The sequence below is a fragment of the Prinia subflava genome, chromosome 9, assembly GCF_021018805.1.
Source record: "Prinia subflava isolate CZ2003 ecotype Zambia chromosome 9, Cam_Psub_1.2, whole genome shotgun sequence".
Taxonomy (NCBI): Eukaryota; Metazoa; Chordata; class Aves; order Passeriformes; family Cisticolidae; genus Prinia; species Prinia subflava.
The window spans coordinates 18,112,863-18,128,050 of NC_086255.1; the positions used below are offsets into that span (position 1 = coordinate 18,112,863).

The window sequence follows — 15,188 nt, forward strand, 5'->3', positions numbered from 1 at the left end:
CACCCAGGTCAGAGCAGTGGCCTGCCCATGTCTTTGGCAGCCAGAGGCATGCTCAGGAGCAAGAGGCTCTTGAGAAGGATGAGTGCAAGTCCCAGGGCTGGAGTTACTTGGCACACACCAGGATGAAGGAGGATTGGCCTCGTGGTTAAGGCACTGGCTGTAGCTTACATTAGTTACTTCACTTCCATTGTACTGCAGTTGTACAGTGAATAAGATGAAGAGTAAATTCTAGGAGGCTGAGACCTTGTTCCTACAAGAACTTTGAGCACTTAATAGACAGACTCTGTTAGGTAGACAGGGTACTCTTCTGCTAGTCTTAAAGCACATGTACCACTTTGCTGTTTCTCTGATATTTATGATAAAGGAACAGCTTCATCAGGTTTGATTCTCAGGGGGTTTTTATAGGGAACATGTCTCTGGGATAAGGCCTGGTGAGTTAATCCCTCGTTAACTGCAACTCTGACATGTCTGCATGGGGGAACAGGCTCTTGTGTTATCACAGTTTTCCAGGCATCAATTCACTGATGCTCCACAATCCTACAGCATGTCCAGGGGCATGACTTGAAGCCTGGAGACTGTCTTAGGCCTTAGCAGTACTGCCACAGGGCAGTACTGATGGCACGCCTCTTTCCAGAGGACAAGAGCACAAATGCCCAGGTGGTTTCTTACTAGGACTGCCTGTACAAATCCACAGTTTGATCATGGACAGGTATGTTGCAGCCAATATGTTTATTTGTTTCTCAGCAGCACCCTGGGGTCAGTGGTGCACTCCATCTGAGTGTTTCAGTTGATCTGCTGGGAGCTGTGCATCCCTCATTGTCTTTGAGTTGGGTAACACTGCAGAAAGTAACCTACCAGCCTTCCTTAGCTCTCTGCTTACACTGCATGCTTCTAGTAATTATGCAGAATGTGTAATGCTGTGACCTTCTGAAGGTGTTTGAGCTGCAGAAATGAAAAATACTGTGTAAGAGGATGTATTCATACTATTGTTCACACTAAAATTATTGTACAGAACGATAACTAGAATTCAGAAGGTACTGCCTTATTACTTTCCTCAGAGGAGCTGTAGTCCCAGATGTCTCTGTTCTTGTAGAAACTATTGTTATTCCTTTTGTGGTACCAGAAAAAAACCCAAATCAGTCTCCCACTATACAAGAAACAAAAAGTCACTAAACAACAAGAAGAGCTTAGATCTATGTATGTTAGATCTTGAGCAGTGTCCCTTCTTGCAATGCTGGTGGCCGGGCACTCTGAGTTGAGGAAACCTTTGAAAAATGAGAGAAGGTGTACTTTGGGTTTTTTCTACTGCTGGGGGACAGGCCACTGACTCTGTTGAGGTGAGAGTAGGGTGTATGATAGAGTTCCTAGGAGAGAGCTGGCAACGGGGTGCTCATGGAAAAGAGTAACTTCAAGAAGCACACCTGGTACTTGATGGCTGCACAGGGGAAACATGGCAGGGGTCTATTGTTAGGTCTCTAGCATACCTGAAATGGTCAGGTAAGTTCATCAAATGGTCAGAGTTCCATGTCAGCACTTTGGTTCTTAAGTTGCTTTTCTAGCAGGCTCATTCTTAGAATAAGGTGGTTGTGTCCCAAGACAATCTGCTATTCAATTTAACACAGGAGCTTTTGGGGGAGAAGAGGTTTTCTGTGCTTTATCAGCATGCCAGCACTGATAATGAACTGTATGAGTCCCTTCCCAGAAGAAGAAAATCCATGTGAGATAAGCACAGGGAAGCTGAGAGCTGTAGATTTACCATTCACTTGCTCTAGGTAGCAGTAGAGCCATATAAGGGCCAGTTACCCAGAGAAGCACTGGGGATAGTTCTATCTGTTTCCAGACTCTGCACAAAGAGGGAGCCTGTCTTTGTGGTGGGCCAGGATCTTACATTTTTGGCTGAGGCAAGGAAAAATAATAAGCATTTCCACCAGGAATCTCTGAGTTTCCATTGTTATTCTGTACCTTAGTCAGGTGAAAAACATTGTATACATAATAATCCCAGTTTGCTCCTGAGAGACAGTCAAATAATTCACCCAGGAAAGCGTGATGACACTTAATTGCAGTTTGAGCAAGATCAGTTATGGTCCTTTGTGGCCTAATTTGCTGCTCCCAGTAAGCCACCAATACCTTGAAGCTGAGGCTGTTGCACCCAGCAAATGTTTGTTGCTTTTGTTGCTGTGCTCCAAAGCCCTCCCCATTCTAAGATGGACAAATGCAATGTCCTCTTCCCTGAAAACACCAAAGGAAAGAGGAAAATCTTTTGCAAACCAACCTCTGTTAGGTTTTTTCTTGAACCACATTCTAGTCTGGTCAGCATTCAAGTGTGGAAATGTGTGGTGCTGTGGTTAAAACAAGGGATGTGACTCACAAGTCCTGAACTTGTAAATATCATTTTTTTTCCCCTGCATAACCTTGAGTAGATGACATGAGCTGGCGGTGGCTCTCCTCACTTCCTCCACTCCGAGACCCTCATCCATAAAAGCTGTCAGGAAAGAGGAAGGCAGTAAATCACATGTGAGTGCAGGTTTAGGTCAAGATATTTTTCTGAGTTTGGGTGGGATTTGGTCTGACATGACAGCGCTTTGAGATTGGTACTGGATGTAAAGAGTACCAGATAGACCTTAACTTTGGTTATGCCCAGTGTTACTCTTTCCTGTTCCCTTTGTCACTTCAGCTTTTTTAGGGCTCAGAATCAACAAGCTTTGTTATGGATCTGCACTGTGCATTACTTCAGCCACAGCCTCGGCAAGGTCCAAGACATGTGATGTTTTGTGCATTCCTGCAGGGTATCTTGTGACTCTGGCCATTCTTTCAGGAGATGTCTGTAGCCCATTGCTGCATTTCCTTGCTGAGGCAGGCTGGAAGCAGCATGCAGTTTCCTGCTGAATGCAGTGTGATGTATATTATTTAAATAGCCCTGCCTTCAATACTGGGTGGGCTCTTCATTTCTCTTTGCTTGTGTGCCTAAGCTGAAAAAGTGGTATCAGGCATGAGAGAGCTAGATGGTGGGGATGTGTTCAGCAGAGTTTATTTTGCTGGAGGATACTGGTCCTAGCTAAAAGTCTGATTTCCCTGGCTGAGCTATTCCTCCTCATTGTTGTCCACTTTCTCCAGTGGTAAATTGGAAGTAGCCCCCTTGCCTTCTGTGTATTCCTGCACTGGTCTTCAGCCTCACTGAGCAGACTGCTCCCAGGAGACCCATCCCTTGTGCGAGCAGTGCTGTGCACAGCTGGGACTGCGAACTGGGGAATGGTGTCTGCAGATGTGTGTCTGGCAAAACTATCAGTACTTGATTGTATCCAACTCTCAGTATTCTGAAAAAAGAAACTACAGTAGCTTGGGATAGTGCAGCTATTAATCTTACTGCAAAACAGCTCCTGTTTTAATTGCCTAGTAGAATTGAACACCATTTTCCCTATTACTGTCTTTATTTTGATTTAAAACTGTTCCTTTAGATGGTCTGTAAATGTTTTTTCACATTAGTAGAATTGGCTGAAGTTGAAAATATACCATTGAAAAAGTTTCAATGTTTTCAGTTTTTGTTTTAAACACTTTTCTGCCTGAAACTCAAAGGTGATTTGAAATGAACAGCACATATTCCAAGCCTGAACTAAACTTATTGTGACATTTCTGTTTTATCTGAAAATTGAAGACTTTTGGTTGCTGTTGACTTTTCCTTTGGCCAGCAAGTGAACTGAAAGATAATTTTTATTGCTGTTGTTATAAGCAATGCATGCCACGGATCTGTGAGTTTGCCCAGGCAACCTACCTCCCTTGGTCCCTGGGGGATCCCTGGGTGGGATTGTCACACATTTAGTGTCAAAAGAAGAGCTCCTGTGCTCTCTCATCCCTTTCCCACCCCATAAATCCTATTTTCTCAGCTATTTGGCCTCCACAGCTAGGGTCTCTGGGGGCACGCTGGACTTCTGAAGGATATTTTCTCCCAGCTTATTTACAAATAAGTCTGGCCCCACTTTGCTTGTATGAGAGGGTCTCAGGCATCTTGCCTGAGCTTTTTGGGCAGCAATGTTGGCCATGCCTCTGCCAAGACAATAGGTTTTGTCCTGAATGTGTCAGCAGCCCAAGGAATTGCTTAGCTGTGTGTCACTGTCACCATGTGCTCAGCTCCCAGCCCATGTGCAGGATCTCATTGTTTAGTCAGAGTTTGGGAGTCACAGTTTGGGAGGCAGGGAATAACTTCCTGTGCTGTGTCTCCATGGAGTTGCTCCAGTGAGCCAATGTTTGTGGGTGGTTTAGTTTGGTTGCTAAAAAAGAGAAAAAGCAGAAATTTACTTATAAGAGGGGTTTTGTGGACTTCGTGAAGGATTCACATGTGCCTCAGCTGCTTTTAAATGTTACTGCCTCTTCCTGGGTCAGGATATTTGTCCTGTTTAAAGCTGGGTTACCTCCCACATCTTAAAGCTCAGTCTAATTCCTTTTGCAATGAGCTGCCCTTTGGGTGAGCCCAGCAGGTTACACCTCTTGGTAGCATCACCTTGCTCATGCTGTGCTGTAAACAGAGTTTTGTGCTGCTGCTAGGATTATCCTTGTGCATTAGCATTATCATTTTGTAATTATCCATTTGAATTTATCTGATGTGCCTAAGGGCATTACAGGGTCCTCACTGTTACAGTGAGTGACTCACAACCCACAGTGCAGTGATTTCCTTCCCCTCCAATAGCTCCGTCATAGAAGGGAGGGAGCAAAAGTGATTGGAGTTTACTTAGAAAGAGGCCAGATAATACACTGGGAAAAGAATGGGCTGAACTTACTTTCCTTTTTAAAAGCAGCACAAAAGGAAATAATTACATTCTCATTGCTGGATACTGCCACTTTACTGGACCTTACTTTTAAAATCCTTCTCTCTCCATTTAACCCCATTTTCTCTTATCTTTTCATAGTTTTTGATTACCATCATTATAGATGTCAGTGCTGAGCTGCCAAATATCTTCCCAGAGAATTGTTATGTACAGGAGAGGACTTATTAAACTGGAAGATATGTATAAGAGTCAGGTTATCATGCAAACAAATATTTTAACTTGATGATATTTAATGTTTTGATTTGAGCTTTGATAACTTAGAATGGCTACATATAAAAATTAATGACAATTTCATAAAATGATTTTAATGATTAATGAAATAACCACTATATAATTAGTTTTGATTATTATAATTTAATCATTAAACAATATAATTAGGAAATAATTATAAATTACATATTTATTAACCTGAGAGCATGATCACTCACCAAACTGGTGATACGGGAATCTCTGGCACTTCCAATACTTCATTTTTTTAACACAGAAGTGATATCTGAGTCCCAAATATAAGAACAGGAGTTAGTAAAAGTTACTTATATGCCTGAAAACCAGCCAGCCTTGGGTTTTACGTGACAAACTGTTTCAGCAGCTCACTAATTTCTAGCCTGCATGCTGCAGGGTAATCAGTGCAATTCCCAGGAAATCCATGAAGGTTTTAATGAGCCATGACATGTTGAGTGCACAGTCAGCGTGAAGCAGTGCAGTGTGAGGAAGCTTTTGGCAAAGGCTGATGCACACAGATCCTGGCTCCTGAGGAGCCAGCTGCTAATCCTGACACTTGCCCAGGGAACTCAAATATTGGGAGCTCTGTACCACCTTGCCTCATCTCTTTCACTGTACAGGTGTTGTATCCATTATCTACCTCTGATAAAATAGATTTGCTAAATGAGTTTCCCATACTGGCTGGTTTAAGATATTCTGTGTAGGTGTTTCTGCTAGAACATTCCTGCTCTTTACTAGAGGACAGGGTAATCTCTAATTTTGCCAAGATTGAATTTTTCCAGAAGTCACTGATTTTAAGGGTGTGTATCTCATTGTTTTCTGGGTGTGTGGATTAAAGCCTTCGCTTAGCTAAAGTGATGATGACTTTTTGTATATGATCCGTCTTGTGGTAAAATCTGAAACTATTCTCTTGAGATTTAGAGCTACATTTTTACACTGAACAACTGAGAGATGTTTAGGAAGTGAAGCTACATGCTGATGAACCAGGTCCATAGCAAGCTGGCAAACTCATCCCACTGACTTAGATGAACAAAATTGGAGAGAGAGCCCAAGGAAATTGTGTTCATTTTGGATTACAGCATCATAAATAATACTTATAGTTAAAAAATAATGACTAATAATTTACTACTTCCTTACTGGGAACAACTTCTATTTTAATTTGGTGGTCTAGTGTTTTGAATGGCCACGCTCAAATTTTAAAGGACTTATTTTTTTTAATCCATTCCAAAATGCAGGTATCTTATTCTTACAAGTTCAAAGACAAGAAAAATTAGTAAACTAAGTGAAGCTAACTCTTTTTCAGTCAGATACCCACCTCTGCAAATCCAAATTGCAGCACTGGGACTCCATAAGCCAAATCAAGAGGGAATAGAAAATCAAGCAAAATCTGAAACATGAAGGATGCCTTTTATTAGGTCAACTAATGTAGCTAAAGATAAGAAACAGGCATACTTTTGTGTACACAAATACTGACATGCACGGAGATGGAACTGGATTTGAATTTTGTTAAACACCAATGCATGTATTAAAATGAAGAGAGAGAAGGGACAGCTACTGGCAGATGGCCTGGATTTTCGGACTTCCCCATTGCGCTCTTTGAATTGCCTGGATTCTTTTAACAGTCATTTCTGTTGTTGAAAACTTGCTGAGTAGTAGCTAAAGATTTTGAGGAAATGAGTGTTGGGGAATGATGTGATGCACTGTGATGAAGGTAGCCCAGCTACGTGGTGTGGTGGCTCCCTTCCCCCCTGCCTTAAACCACACACAATAACACATCCTAGGTGGTTGAGGAGACTTCGCCTAGAAGTACAAAGTGCCTGAATTGCACATGTGATTGTTACACTGGGATAAAAGCTGGAGTCGGGACAAGGGCAGATCCCACTGCTTCAGCACTTGTACTTTTTGAAAAGCCAATTTGGCAAGCAGCATAACAAGAGCCTAACAAGTGGACGGACATATGGGGAGGCAAAATAATTGTGCATTAGGAAGAGGGTGCAGATGTGAGCTGCAGGAAGGGCGTAGCTCCATATGGCGCGGGGCTGACCTTCGGTTGGTGCCTCAATGGCAGAACGCGGCGCGGGTCGCTCCGCCTGGGCCCCAGCCAGACAGAGCTGCTTTCACACACATCATCTGCCTTCATCTGCCTCCTGGAGCACAATGGGCCAGCACCCACAGCTGTTGTGCTGAGAGCACCCTGGGATTGCTATACCTAGCAGCTCTGACACCTCCCCTGAAACGCTTAGTGCGTTCCATGCTTCTGGAAAAATATATATCAGTGCCACTACTAAAGTGGTGGTGGTGGCTTCTTAATCCCTGTTAATCCTCTGTGCAGGAAGAGCAGAGATAAGGCTGCAGGACATCTAATTTCTGTCCGTGTTCCCAGGGCTTAAAAGCCTTTATATGCCTTTGGAGAGGAAATTACTTAATTCTTTCAACCAGAGAATATTAAAAATCCTGTGGTTAGCATGTTTATTTGAGTAACATCACAGATTTTTTTATAAACTAACCCCAGAGGGATGTGCATGTTAGGTAGAATAACGGTAGCACTCTGTTATTAGGAAACTGTGATGTGTGGAGGGCTTAATTCTTCAACCTAGAAATCCTTTGACAAAATCCACTTGCTGAGTCCAAACTATCACTTATGATTTATTATCATTTGTTCTTCCCTTTCCCTTTTCAGCTGTTAATCCCGACACTGGCTTAGAGTTCAGCCTCATTTTATCAATGGCTGCTTGAAGTGCTCAGGAGGATTTGCTCCAGTATTCACCAGAAGTCTTTGATATATGAGATTGTGGGCTAACACTGATAATCTTTTGTGAGGAAGTGTCACAATACATACATCGATCACCCAGGCCCCTGTCTGTCAGACTCTTCCAACTCAACCGTATTTTTCATGACACAATGCAGCGCATGGCCTTTAAATTACCCATCTGTCTGACAAATCAGTGAGTGTGGCAGAAACTGGCAGCAGTTTGACGTCGCCTATCACTTTAACTGAAGTGAAAGTAATGCAAACAGATTTATGGGATCCCCTTTGATTATAGACTATGAATATATTTGGAATTGATGTTTGTGAGAGAGACACAACAGAGGAGAGGGAAAGGCTTGTAGGCAAAAGCACTAGTGTTAGGTTTGCAGCTTTGCATTTACTATGGGGGAGATTGTTCTGTCCTAAATATTTCCCTCCCCATATGGTGCATCTCATCTGAGCACCACTGACCTTTTTTCTTTTCTTTTTTTTCCTTTCATCCTGAGTGGTTATTTAGCTGCTTTAAATTCATAACTTTATAAATATTAAGGCTGACTTTTCTTGAACTAATTTGATGTACACCTGTTAAATATATCTGTAACATTCATTGTGTGTCAGTAAATACTGCTGAATTTCCAAGTCGGCTCTGAATACAGAGCAGAAGCAGCACAGCAGAACACAAATGCCTGGTAAGGATGGCTGCTTGCTGCAGTGCTGGTGAGAACCTGAGTTCTGTGATGGAGTAGAACAAAGCATTGGCTTGGCTTTTTTGATCCAATGGTTTGTCTTTGCAGAATTAACCAAGACCATGGCTTTTGCCTTTTGCCTCTTGCCTCCATGAAAAGTCTCTGGCCCCAGTATAGTATTGCCATGAACCTGGTTTGTAACCAAAATCTGGTGTAGCAAGCCTGGAATTTTAGGAAGAGAATTCTATCCTACTCATTGATGCTGTTGTTTAAGTGTAGTGGTGAATTGTGATGCTGAAAGCTGGGACAGTGAACTACTGAGTGTGTCTCATGTACAGGCAGCAACATGCCCATTCAAACAGCTCATGTCTGAAGCCCAGAGCCATTCAGTCCAAGTAGGTGGTAGGGTGGTACCCTTTGGGTTTTAGTACATTTGTAAAACCATTTTCTGAGCTCTGGAGCTTACACAAGCTTCTTCTGGAACACTGCTTGCCTTTCTTCAGAGAAGCCCTAGACTTAAGTGATTTCTCTCTTTTTAAAGAAATAGTTTTCATGAACAAAGGTACAGGCATTGGAAATCCCTCAACAAAACAGTTGTGGTTCTGCTGTGATGGCTTTTGCCTCGTTTCCTGAGGAAATTGCGATTTGTGAGTTTGCCACAGAAACTCAGCCCATTCTCTAAACACCTTCAGAGTTTTCTCATGGCACGCAAAAGAGAGTGTGTGACTGGTGTGGGGTTTTGTGTTCCTGCTGCCACAGGTATCTGGGTAGCTGGGGAGGATTGTGATCTGCAGCTGCTTAGCTTTGAGATAAGATTTCTATATTTGGAATCCTCCTCCTGGATTTGCTCAGGGGATGTTGCCATAACCTCAAGCTGAATTTGGTTCATTGATTCCAGTGTGCAACCTGTCTGGGTTCCTCACTGAGGTTGCCATGTAGCTTTTGCATTACCTAGGAGCCTCTGGCTGCTTACCACAGGAGAGGCCAGGTGGTCTTTGGGGTCTGTCTCTCTCTCTCTCTCTTCCTGTCTGGCACTTGGTTAGTGGGAACCTATGCAAAGCTTTATTTTGGCTAAAGGAAACCCTGACATATTTGCATTTAGCCCTTAGTTGACTAGGACATCCCCAGTGCTTGCTTTTTTTCAAATCCAAACTACTCCTGTTTTAAAATTTCCACACACAGAGTGCTCCTATCAGGTCCTGCCTGCCTGCATCCCACATCCATGCTGACAGCACACTCACTGGAGAGCCCTCTGTGGAAGTCCCACTCCTTGCTGGTGCTTCTGAGGACAGCCACATCTACACTGGAGCATGGAAGACACGTACTGTCCCAGTGTAATGTTCACAGCCCAGGCTAGGATCACTGTGGAAATGGGAGCTACAGATTCTGTCTCTGGCTAATGTTGTTGCTCTGGTATAATCCTGTATGAGCTTTTTTCAAGAACAGCTTTGCAGTCAGGGATCCCACCAAGTGTGGCTTGGGTAGAGCTGTCACTTTAGGCATGTTCTGCTCCAGTCGCAGAGCAGAAAGCACATGTGAGCACAGTCCTAATGTAGTCCCTTTTGTTTTAAGCCATTCCTAGGCTATTTTCTACAGGCAGTAGCTCTGAAAATCAAGGAAAGTAGGAGTTTTGGTACAGCATGGTTTGAATGTAATTTCTAGGGCCCAGTCAGTGATACTGATGGATGAAATGTAGCCTGACCCCTCTGCTTTATAGTACCTTTGACTAGCTGCTGCTGAGTCAAAATACCTGCTTTTTTATAATGAGTTTTTCTTCACCTCCAGGGAAGATGCATCAACTTCACACGTGTGAAATCGGATGGAACCTCTGCCCCTTACAGCCCGCCGCCGAAGCCGCCGTGTCGCGACAACGCTCCCCTCAACAACGCTCCAAGGAATCCTTCCTCCCCGGTGTCCCTGCAGCCTCCCTCCAGGCAGCCACCTCCTGGACCACCTCCATCCCGGGCCCCTCCCGGGCCTCCTCCTGCCCGCCCACCCCCGCAGCCCATGGCTTAGAGCGCACCAAAACCCGAGCGACACCACACGTCTCTTTGCTGAACACAGCATATTTATTGAGTATTGGTTTACAGTTAAAGATATCAGAATTTGTTGCTGGTCAGCAAAAAGTAAAAAAAAACAGGGAAAAAAAGGAAAAAAAATATTGCCGAGTGTCAATTTTAGTGTATGAATATATTTATACCACACGTGCTGAGTAAACATTCAGTGGAGAGATTCAGAGCTATGGGGTATAGAAACAAACCAAAATGATCATCTAGATACAGTAGCAGCTTTTGTGTGTATACATTTGAAGGTCTATTTAGATAGGACAGTTGTCTGACTTGGTATGTCAGATCATTCATTAATAACTCTAGCCGGTACTCGTGCATCAGTGGCTTTGATAGCTGCCACCTACAAGTTGGTTCAATGTATTTCATTGAGGAATTTGCTTTCTTTTCCCCAACAGTACTGCATCCAGATGTTAATATGGGTCGACAATGGCAAAGATAACTTTCTGCCTTTGGTTCTGCAGGTGGAATTTCCATGGACATTTTAAGAAGCCTATAACAATAATGAGGAACATGAGACAATGTGCCAATAATCTAGCTCAATAATCTATCATAGAAGAGGGACATTTTTTTTTCCCTTGGAAAAATCAGGTTTGAGCCTACCATCTCTGCATACTTTTAGATGCGGTTGCATAGGATAACCATTGAAGATGAGATACTCTATCTAGAAATCCAGACTTTATACAAGACTTGGATTCATATCTGTCCAAAGTTCAGAGGAATTTTAAGAAAAATATTTTGGCTTGGTGTTTAGTTTTCATTTACAGAAAGAGTAGTCCAAAATGAAGGAAACCTGGAATTTGAGCATAGATGCTCTAGTAAGCAAACAGAATGTGTTCTTTATATCAGCAGCATTGAGGGACTGATTTTTGATTGGATAAATTTCCTTTTGATATTACTGCCAAGAGAAATTCGATCCTTTTGTGATTCAAACATAAATTCCTCTTTTAGCAGTTGTTCCTTTAGACAGTTCAGATCCCACTGATACGTAACCCTGCAGCCTGCCTGTGGCTGAGGCATGGTGTGAGGAGTGTGGGCTTTTATCCTGTTTTATATGTTTGGCTGCTCTCCCGTGACCTCAATTCTGGGCGTCACCAGCGGGCGATGCGAGCGCCCACACGGAGGTGGGAATTTACGACGCGGGACTGTGGGGCAGCCCATTATTAGTGTTCACTGAGCAACACCTGAGTGGGCTGTGCCCTGAGCATTCCCTAGTGAATCAAAATAACACCTGAGCTTGCTTTTTCTTCACCACTACCTATTGTATTGGAGAGGGAACCTAAGCTGGTCCACTTTGGCACTGGCTATGTTTTTGGGATAGTTGTAGAAATAATGATATGTTGCATTATGACACAGCATATATCTATTTATCCATCTCTGTGTGGGTGTGTAACACATCACAGTAGTTATTGGCACATAAGTCTAAGATAAAACTCTAACTGTATCGTGCAGTTGCTCCAGATTTAAAACCTTTTTATGCAGTTCTTGCAGTCATATGAAGTTGTACTGGTACAAACAGAAATCAAGCCTAATGTTTCCAGTGGAAGGCCCACTTGCAGAACACCACCAAGCTCTCGTCAGTCTGTGCTGATCACTGTGACATGCCGTGTGTATGCAGCTGAGGCTGTCAAACATAACTCAGAAGAACCACAGAGCCTCTTTCTCCTCTTGCACTGCTCTGCTCTCTTGAGCTTAGCTCTTACCTCATGTATATTGGTGCAGATAGTGGAATCATGGTCCTGAGTGTCAGCTGGCCTTAGAGCTGTTCCTAATTTAGGTTAGAGTCAGCAGAGCACTTCTGCATGTGATAAAATGTCCTGCAGGTCAAGAGAAACTTCCTTATGCCCAAGTACTTTGCTGACCTGTGACTTCATTGTGATCAGAAAGGAGAATTGGGATGCACTCAACCCTATCCTTATTCTTTTTAGACACTTGAATAGGGTCTGCATAATTTGGTTCATGAGAACGGATTTCTGTTTGGAGGGGAAAGAAGAGTGTGTGTATGTGTGTGTGTGTGCCTGTGCTTGTGTGTGGGAACTGTGTAGGGTTTTGTTTGGTTTCTCCTGCTTTACAAAAATTGCTTGAGAGTTGCACTCCTATGAATGGAAAGGCCTTTTGCAGCCAGTGTCACACAGAGTCATCACCTATCACTGTTTCCTTCAGTTGAAAGGTGAAACTAAAACAAGTCCTATTTTCCACTGCCGTTCTGGTGAAACTCTGTTTTTAACCCCAGTGAAAGGAACTGGATGACAGTGGTGAGAGGGCAGGGGGAAGGGGGGGAAGGTGCTTCACAAGCAGAGATCATTGATGGGCATTGTGCTGGTAATTTGGAAACCCTGAAATAACCTTGCTGGGTCCAAGACCGTTTGTAATGTGTATGTACAGTGAACCTAACAGCTTCCCACATTGGTTGTATAAGAATAATTAGCCAGCAAATACTAATTAGAAATTAAAATGGCAGAGGACAATAAAACTGATTTCTATGCCAGGACAAAACATGCTATTAGAGCTTTAACTTCTTGTGGAGTTGCAGCAGACCACTGCTCTGTAGATGCCATGTCTCTTATCTGCAGGCAGCAGTGAGATTGAAGTGGGGACTTGGTGGGTCAAGAATTAACTTTAGCTGATGAAAAAGACCAGGAGCCAGATTTTGTCTTGTCTTGCACCTGTACAGATCTTGGGAGGGGTGAGTGGAGTTGGCAATTTGCCCTCATGTTATTGTTGGTGGAATTTGACTCACTACCAGTGATGATGGAGGTTGGTTTAGGCAGGGCTTCTCACAGTCACACACCCAACTGCCTGTTGTTAGCAGTTGAGGAGAGTATTCTTCTTTGCTGGAATGGAGAGTCTTGCAAAGATAACACATACTAAGAGTTCTGCACAACTTGCAAGTGCAGCAGCAATAGGAACAGCTTAGGCTTTGCCAAATCCCAGGTGAATGGATTCATGCATGATAAAGCAGGAACCACCATGGATTTCAGAATTAGATTTGGCACAAATGGAGTTTCCTGCATTCTCACTGTAAAAAAATAAAGCATTTTGTGTGTGTAACTTAAGTTTTGGCTTCAGTCTCTGTGACAGGAGCAGTGCAGGTTTAGTTTGCTGTAAGGCAGGAAGAGAAAGTGAACTTTTTTGCCTTGAAATGAATTTCCTTTGCAAAGGTGGGAGCAATGACTATGCTGCACTGGCTACAGAAAGGCCTTTTGGTTGTATAGAAATGTACCCATTTGCAGTGATCTCAGGCACTGTAACAACACAGTAGGAGAAACTAGTTGCTATTTTATTGTCTGTTGAGCTTGATCCTTACCTGGTCTAAATCAAAATAGACCAACTGAAATCAAGGCAATAATACTGGTATCCATCAGCTGAGAAATGTCTGAAAATTAATGTAGGGACAAAATCCCTCTAGCAGGCTTGTTGTTTCAGTGTTTGTTTTGGCATTCTTGTATATGTCAATTGTGGTGACAGCAGTTACACTGCTAAGAAGTGTTCTCATGTGGGATAACTCCCATGTATTTTCCAGTATATAGCGTCGTTTGAAACTGGCAAAAAGTGAGTATCTAATGCTTCCCCAAATCCTAGAGGAAAATGTGGATTCAGGAGACCTTGGTCTCACACTCAGTACGGAAATGGAATGACACAAGGTGCAAAGCAGCAGGGAGGGGAAACTCTATGTGTTTAAACCTGATGCAGAACCACATTGATCAAAGCATATTTATGGCCATCTTTCAAGCTCAGTGCATGTGTTGCCATCTGTGGGAGTAGCCTGCAGAGCAGAAGGTCCTAAATAGAAAAAGGAAAAAAAAAAAAAAAAAAAAAGAAAGGAAAAGAATCAGCTTCTCATGTGAAAGAGCAAGCATAACAATGAATGACATTATTTCCTGAACTGTACCAGTTCAAATGCATGTGCACCTGGTGCTCCTGATGCTTTTTAGTCCTGTTGGTCTTCAGCCATGATCAGTAATACGCTTTCTCTCTTTAATCATTTGCTGTTTTTATTGTTGTTACTTTGTTTTTTTGTGGTTTGTTTGGGTTGTTGTTGTTGTTTTTTTAAGAAACATTTCACCGAGAAAACAGCCCTACTTCTGTAAATAGAGTTTAATTTGGAGGAGACAGCACACTTCTGGATGTTACTGCTGGACAGTTATTTATTAAAAGGGGCTCAAGGTGAATAAATAGAGGTGGCTCAGGATACATGCAGGCAAGTATGATAATGCAGTATAGCATTTTCAGTTCTCTGTAGTTTTGGGGCAAGGGGAATTTTTGGGTCATCCTAATTTTTTTAGAAGTTTTTACTGATATACCTTTGACTAATGCAATAGAGATTCCTAACATAGAATAGTGCTTGAACAAATGTGTAGATTGTGATAGATTTTTCTTTTGGGAGATGAGGAGAAGGGTAGTGAGGGAGAAATATTTTAGGAAATGTTTTCATTTTTGTGGGGAAAAAATGTACTGTACTCAATTTTTAAATTTTTTCCTTGTTTAGAAAGATGTAGTGTTTTCAGAAACAGTGGGGATGTGGGCTGATCCACAGCTGGGATATGGAGATGAGGGCCAGAGGAAGATTTTTGAGGGATAAAGAAGCTTTACATGGGAGTGTGGGTTTGTTACTGGTACATGTGGTACAAATTTCTGTAACTGA

At 42.7% G+C, this 15,188-nt stretch overlaps 1 protein-coding gene across 1 annotated transcript in view; it reads left to right on the top strand.

Annotated features, from left to right (window-relative positions):
* ANTXRL (ANTXR like) overlaps nt 1-14,375 on the top strand; it is a 56,302-nt gene extending 41,927 nt beyond the window's left edge. Inside the window, exon 18 of the mRNA XM_063405717.1 lies at nt 10,263-14,375. Within this exon, the coding sequence (XP_063261787.1) occupies nt 10,263-10,493 (231 nt within the window). The 3' untranslated portion in view covers nt 10,494-14,375. The remainder of the gene's footprint in view (nt 1-10,262) is intronic.
* The last annotated feature ends 813 nt before the right edge of the window (nt 14,376-15,188 follow it).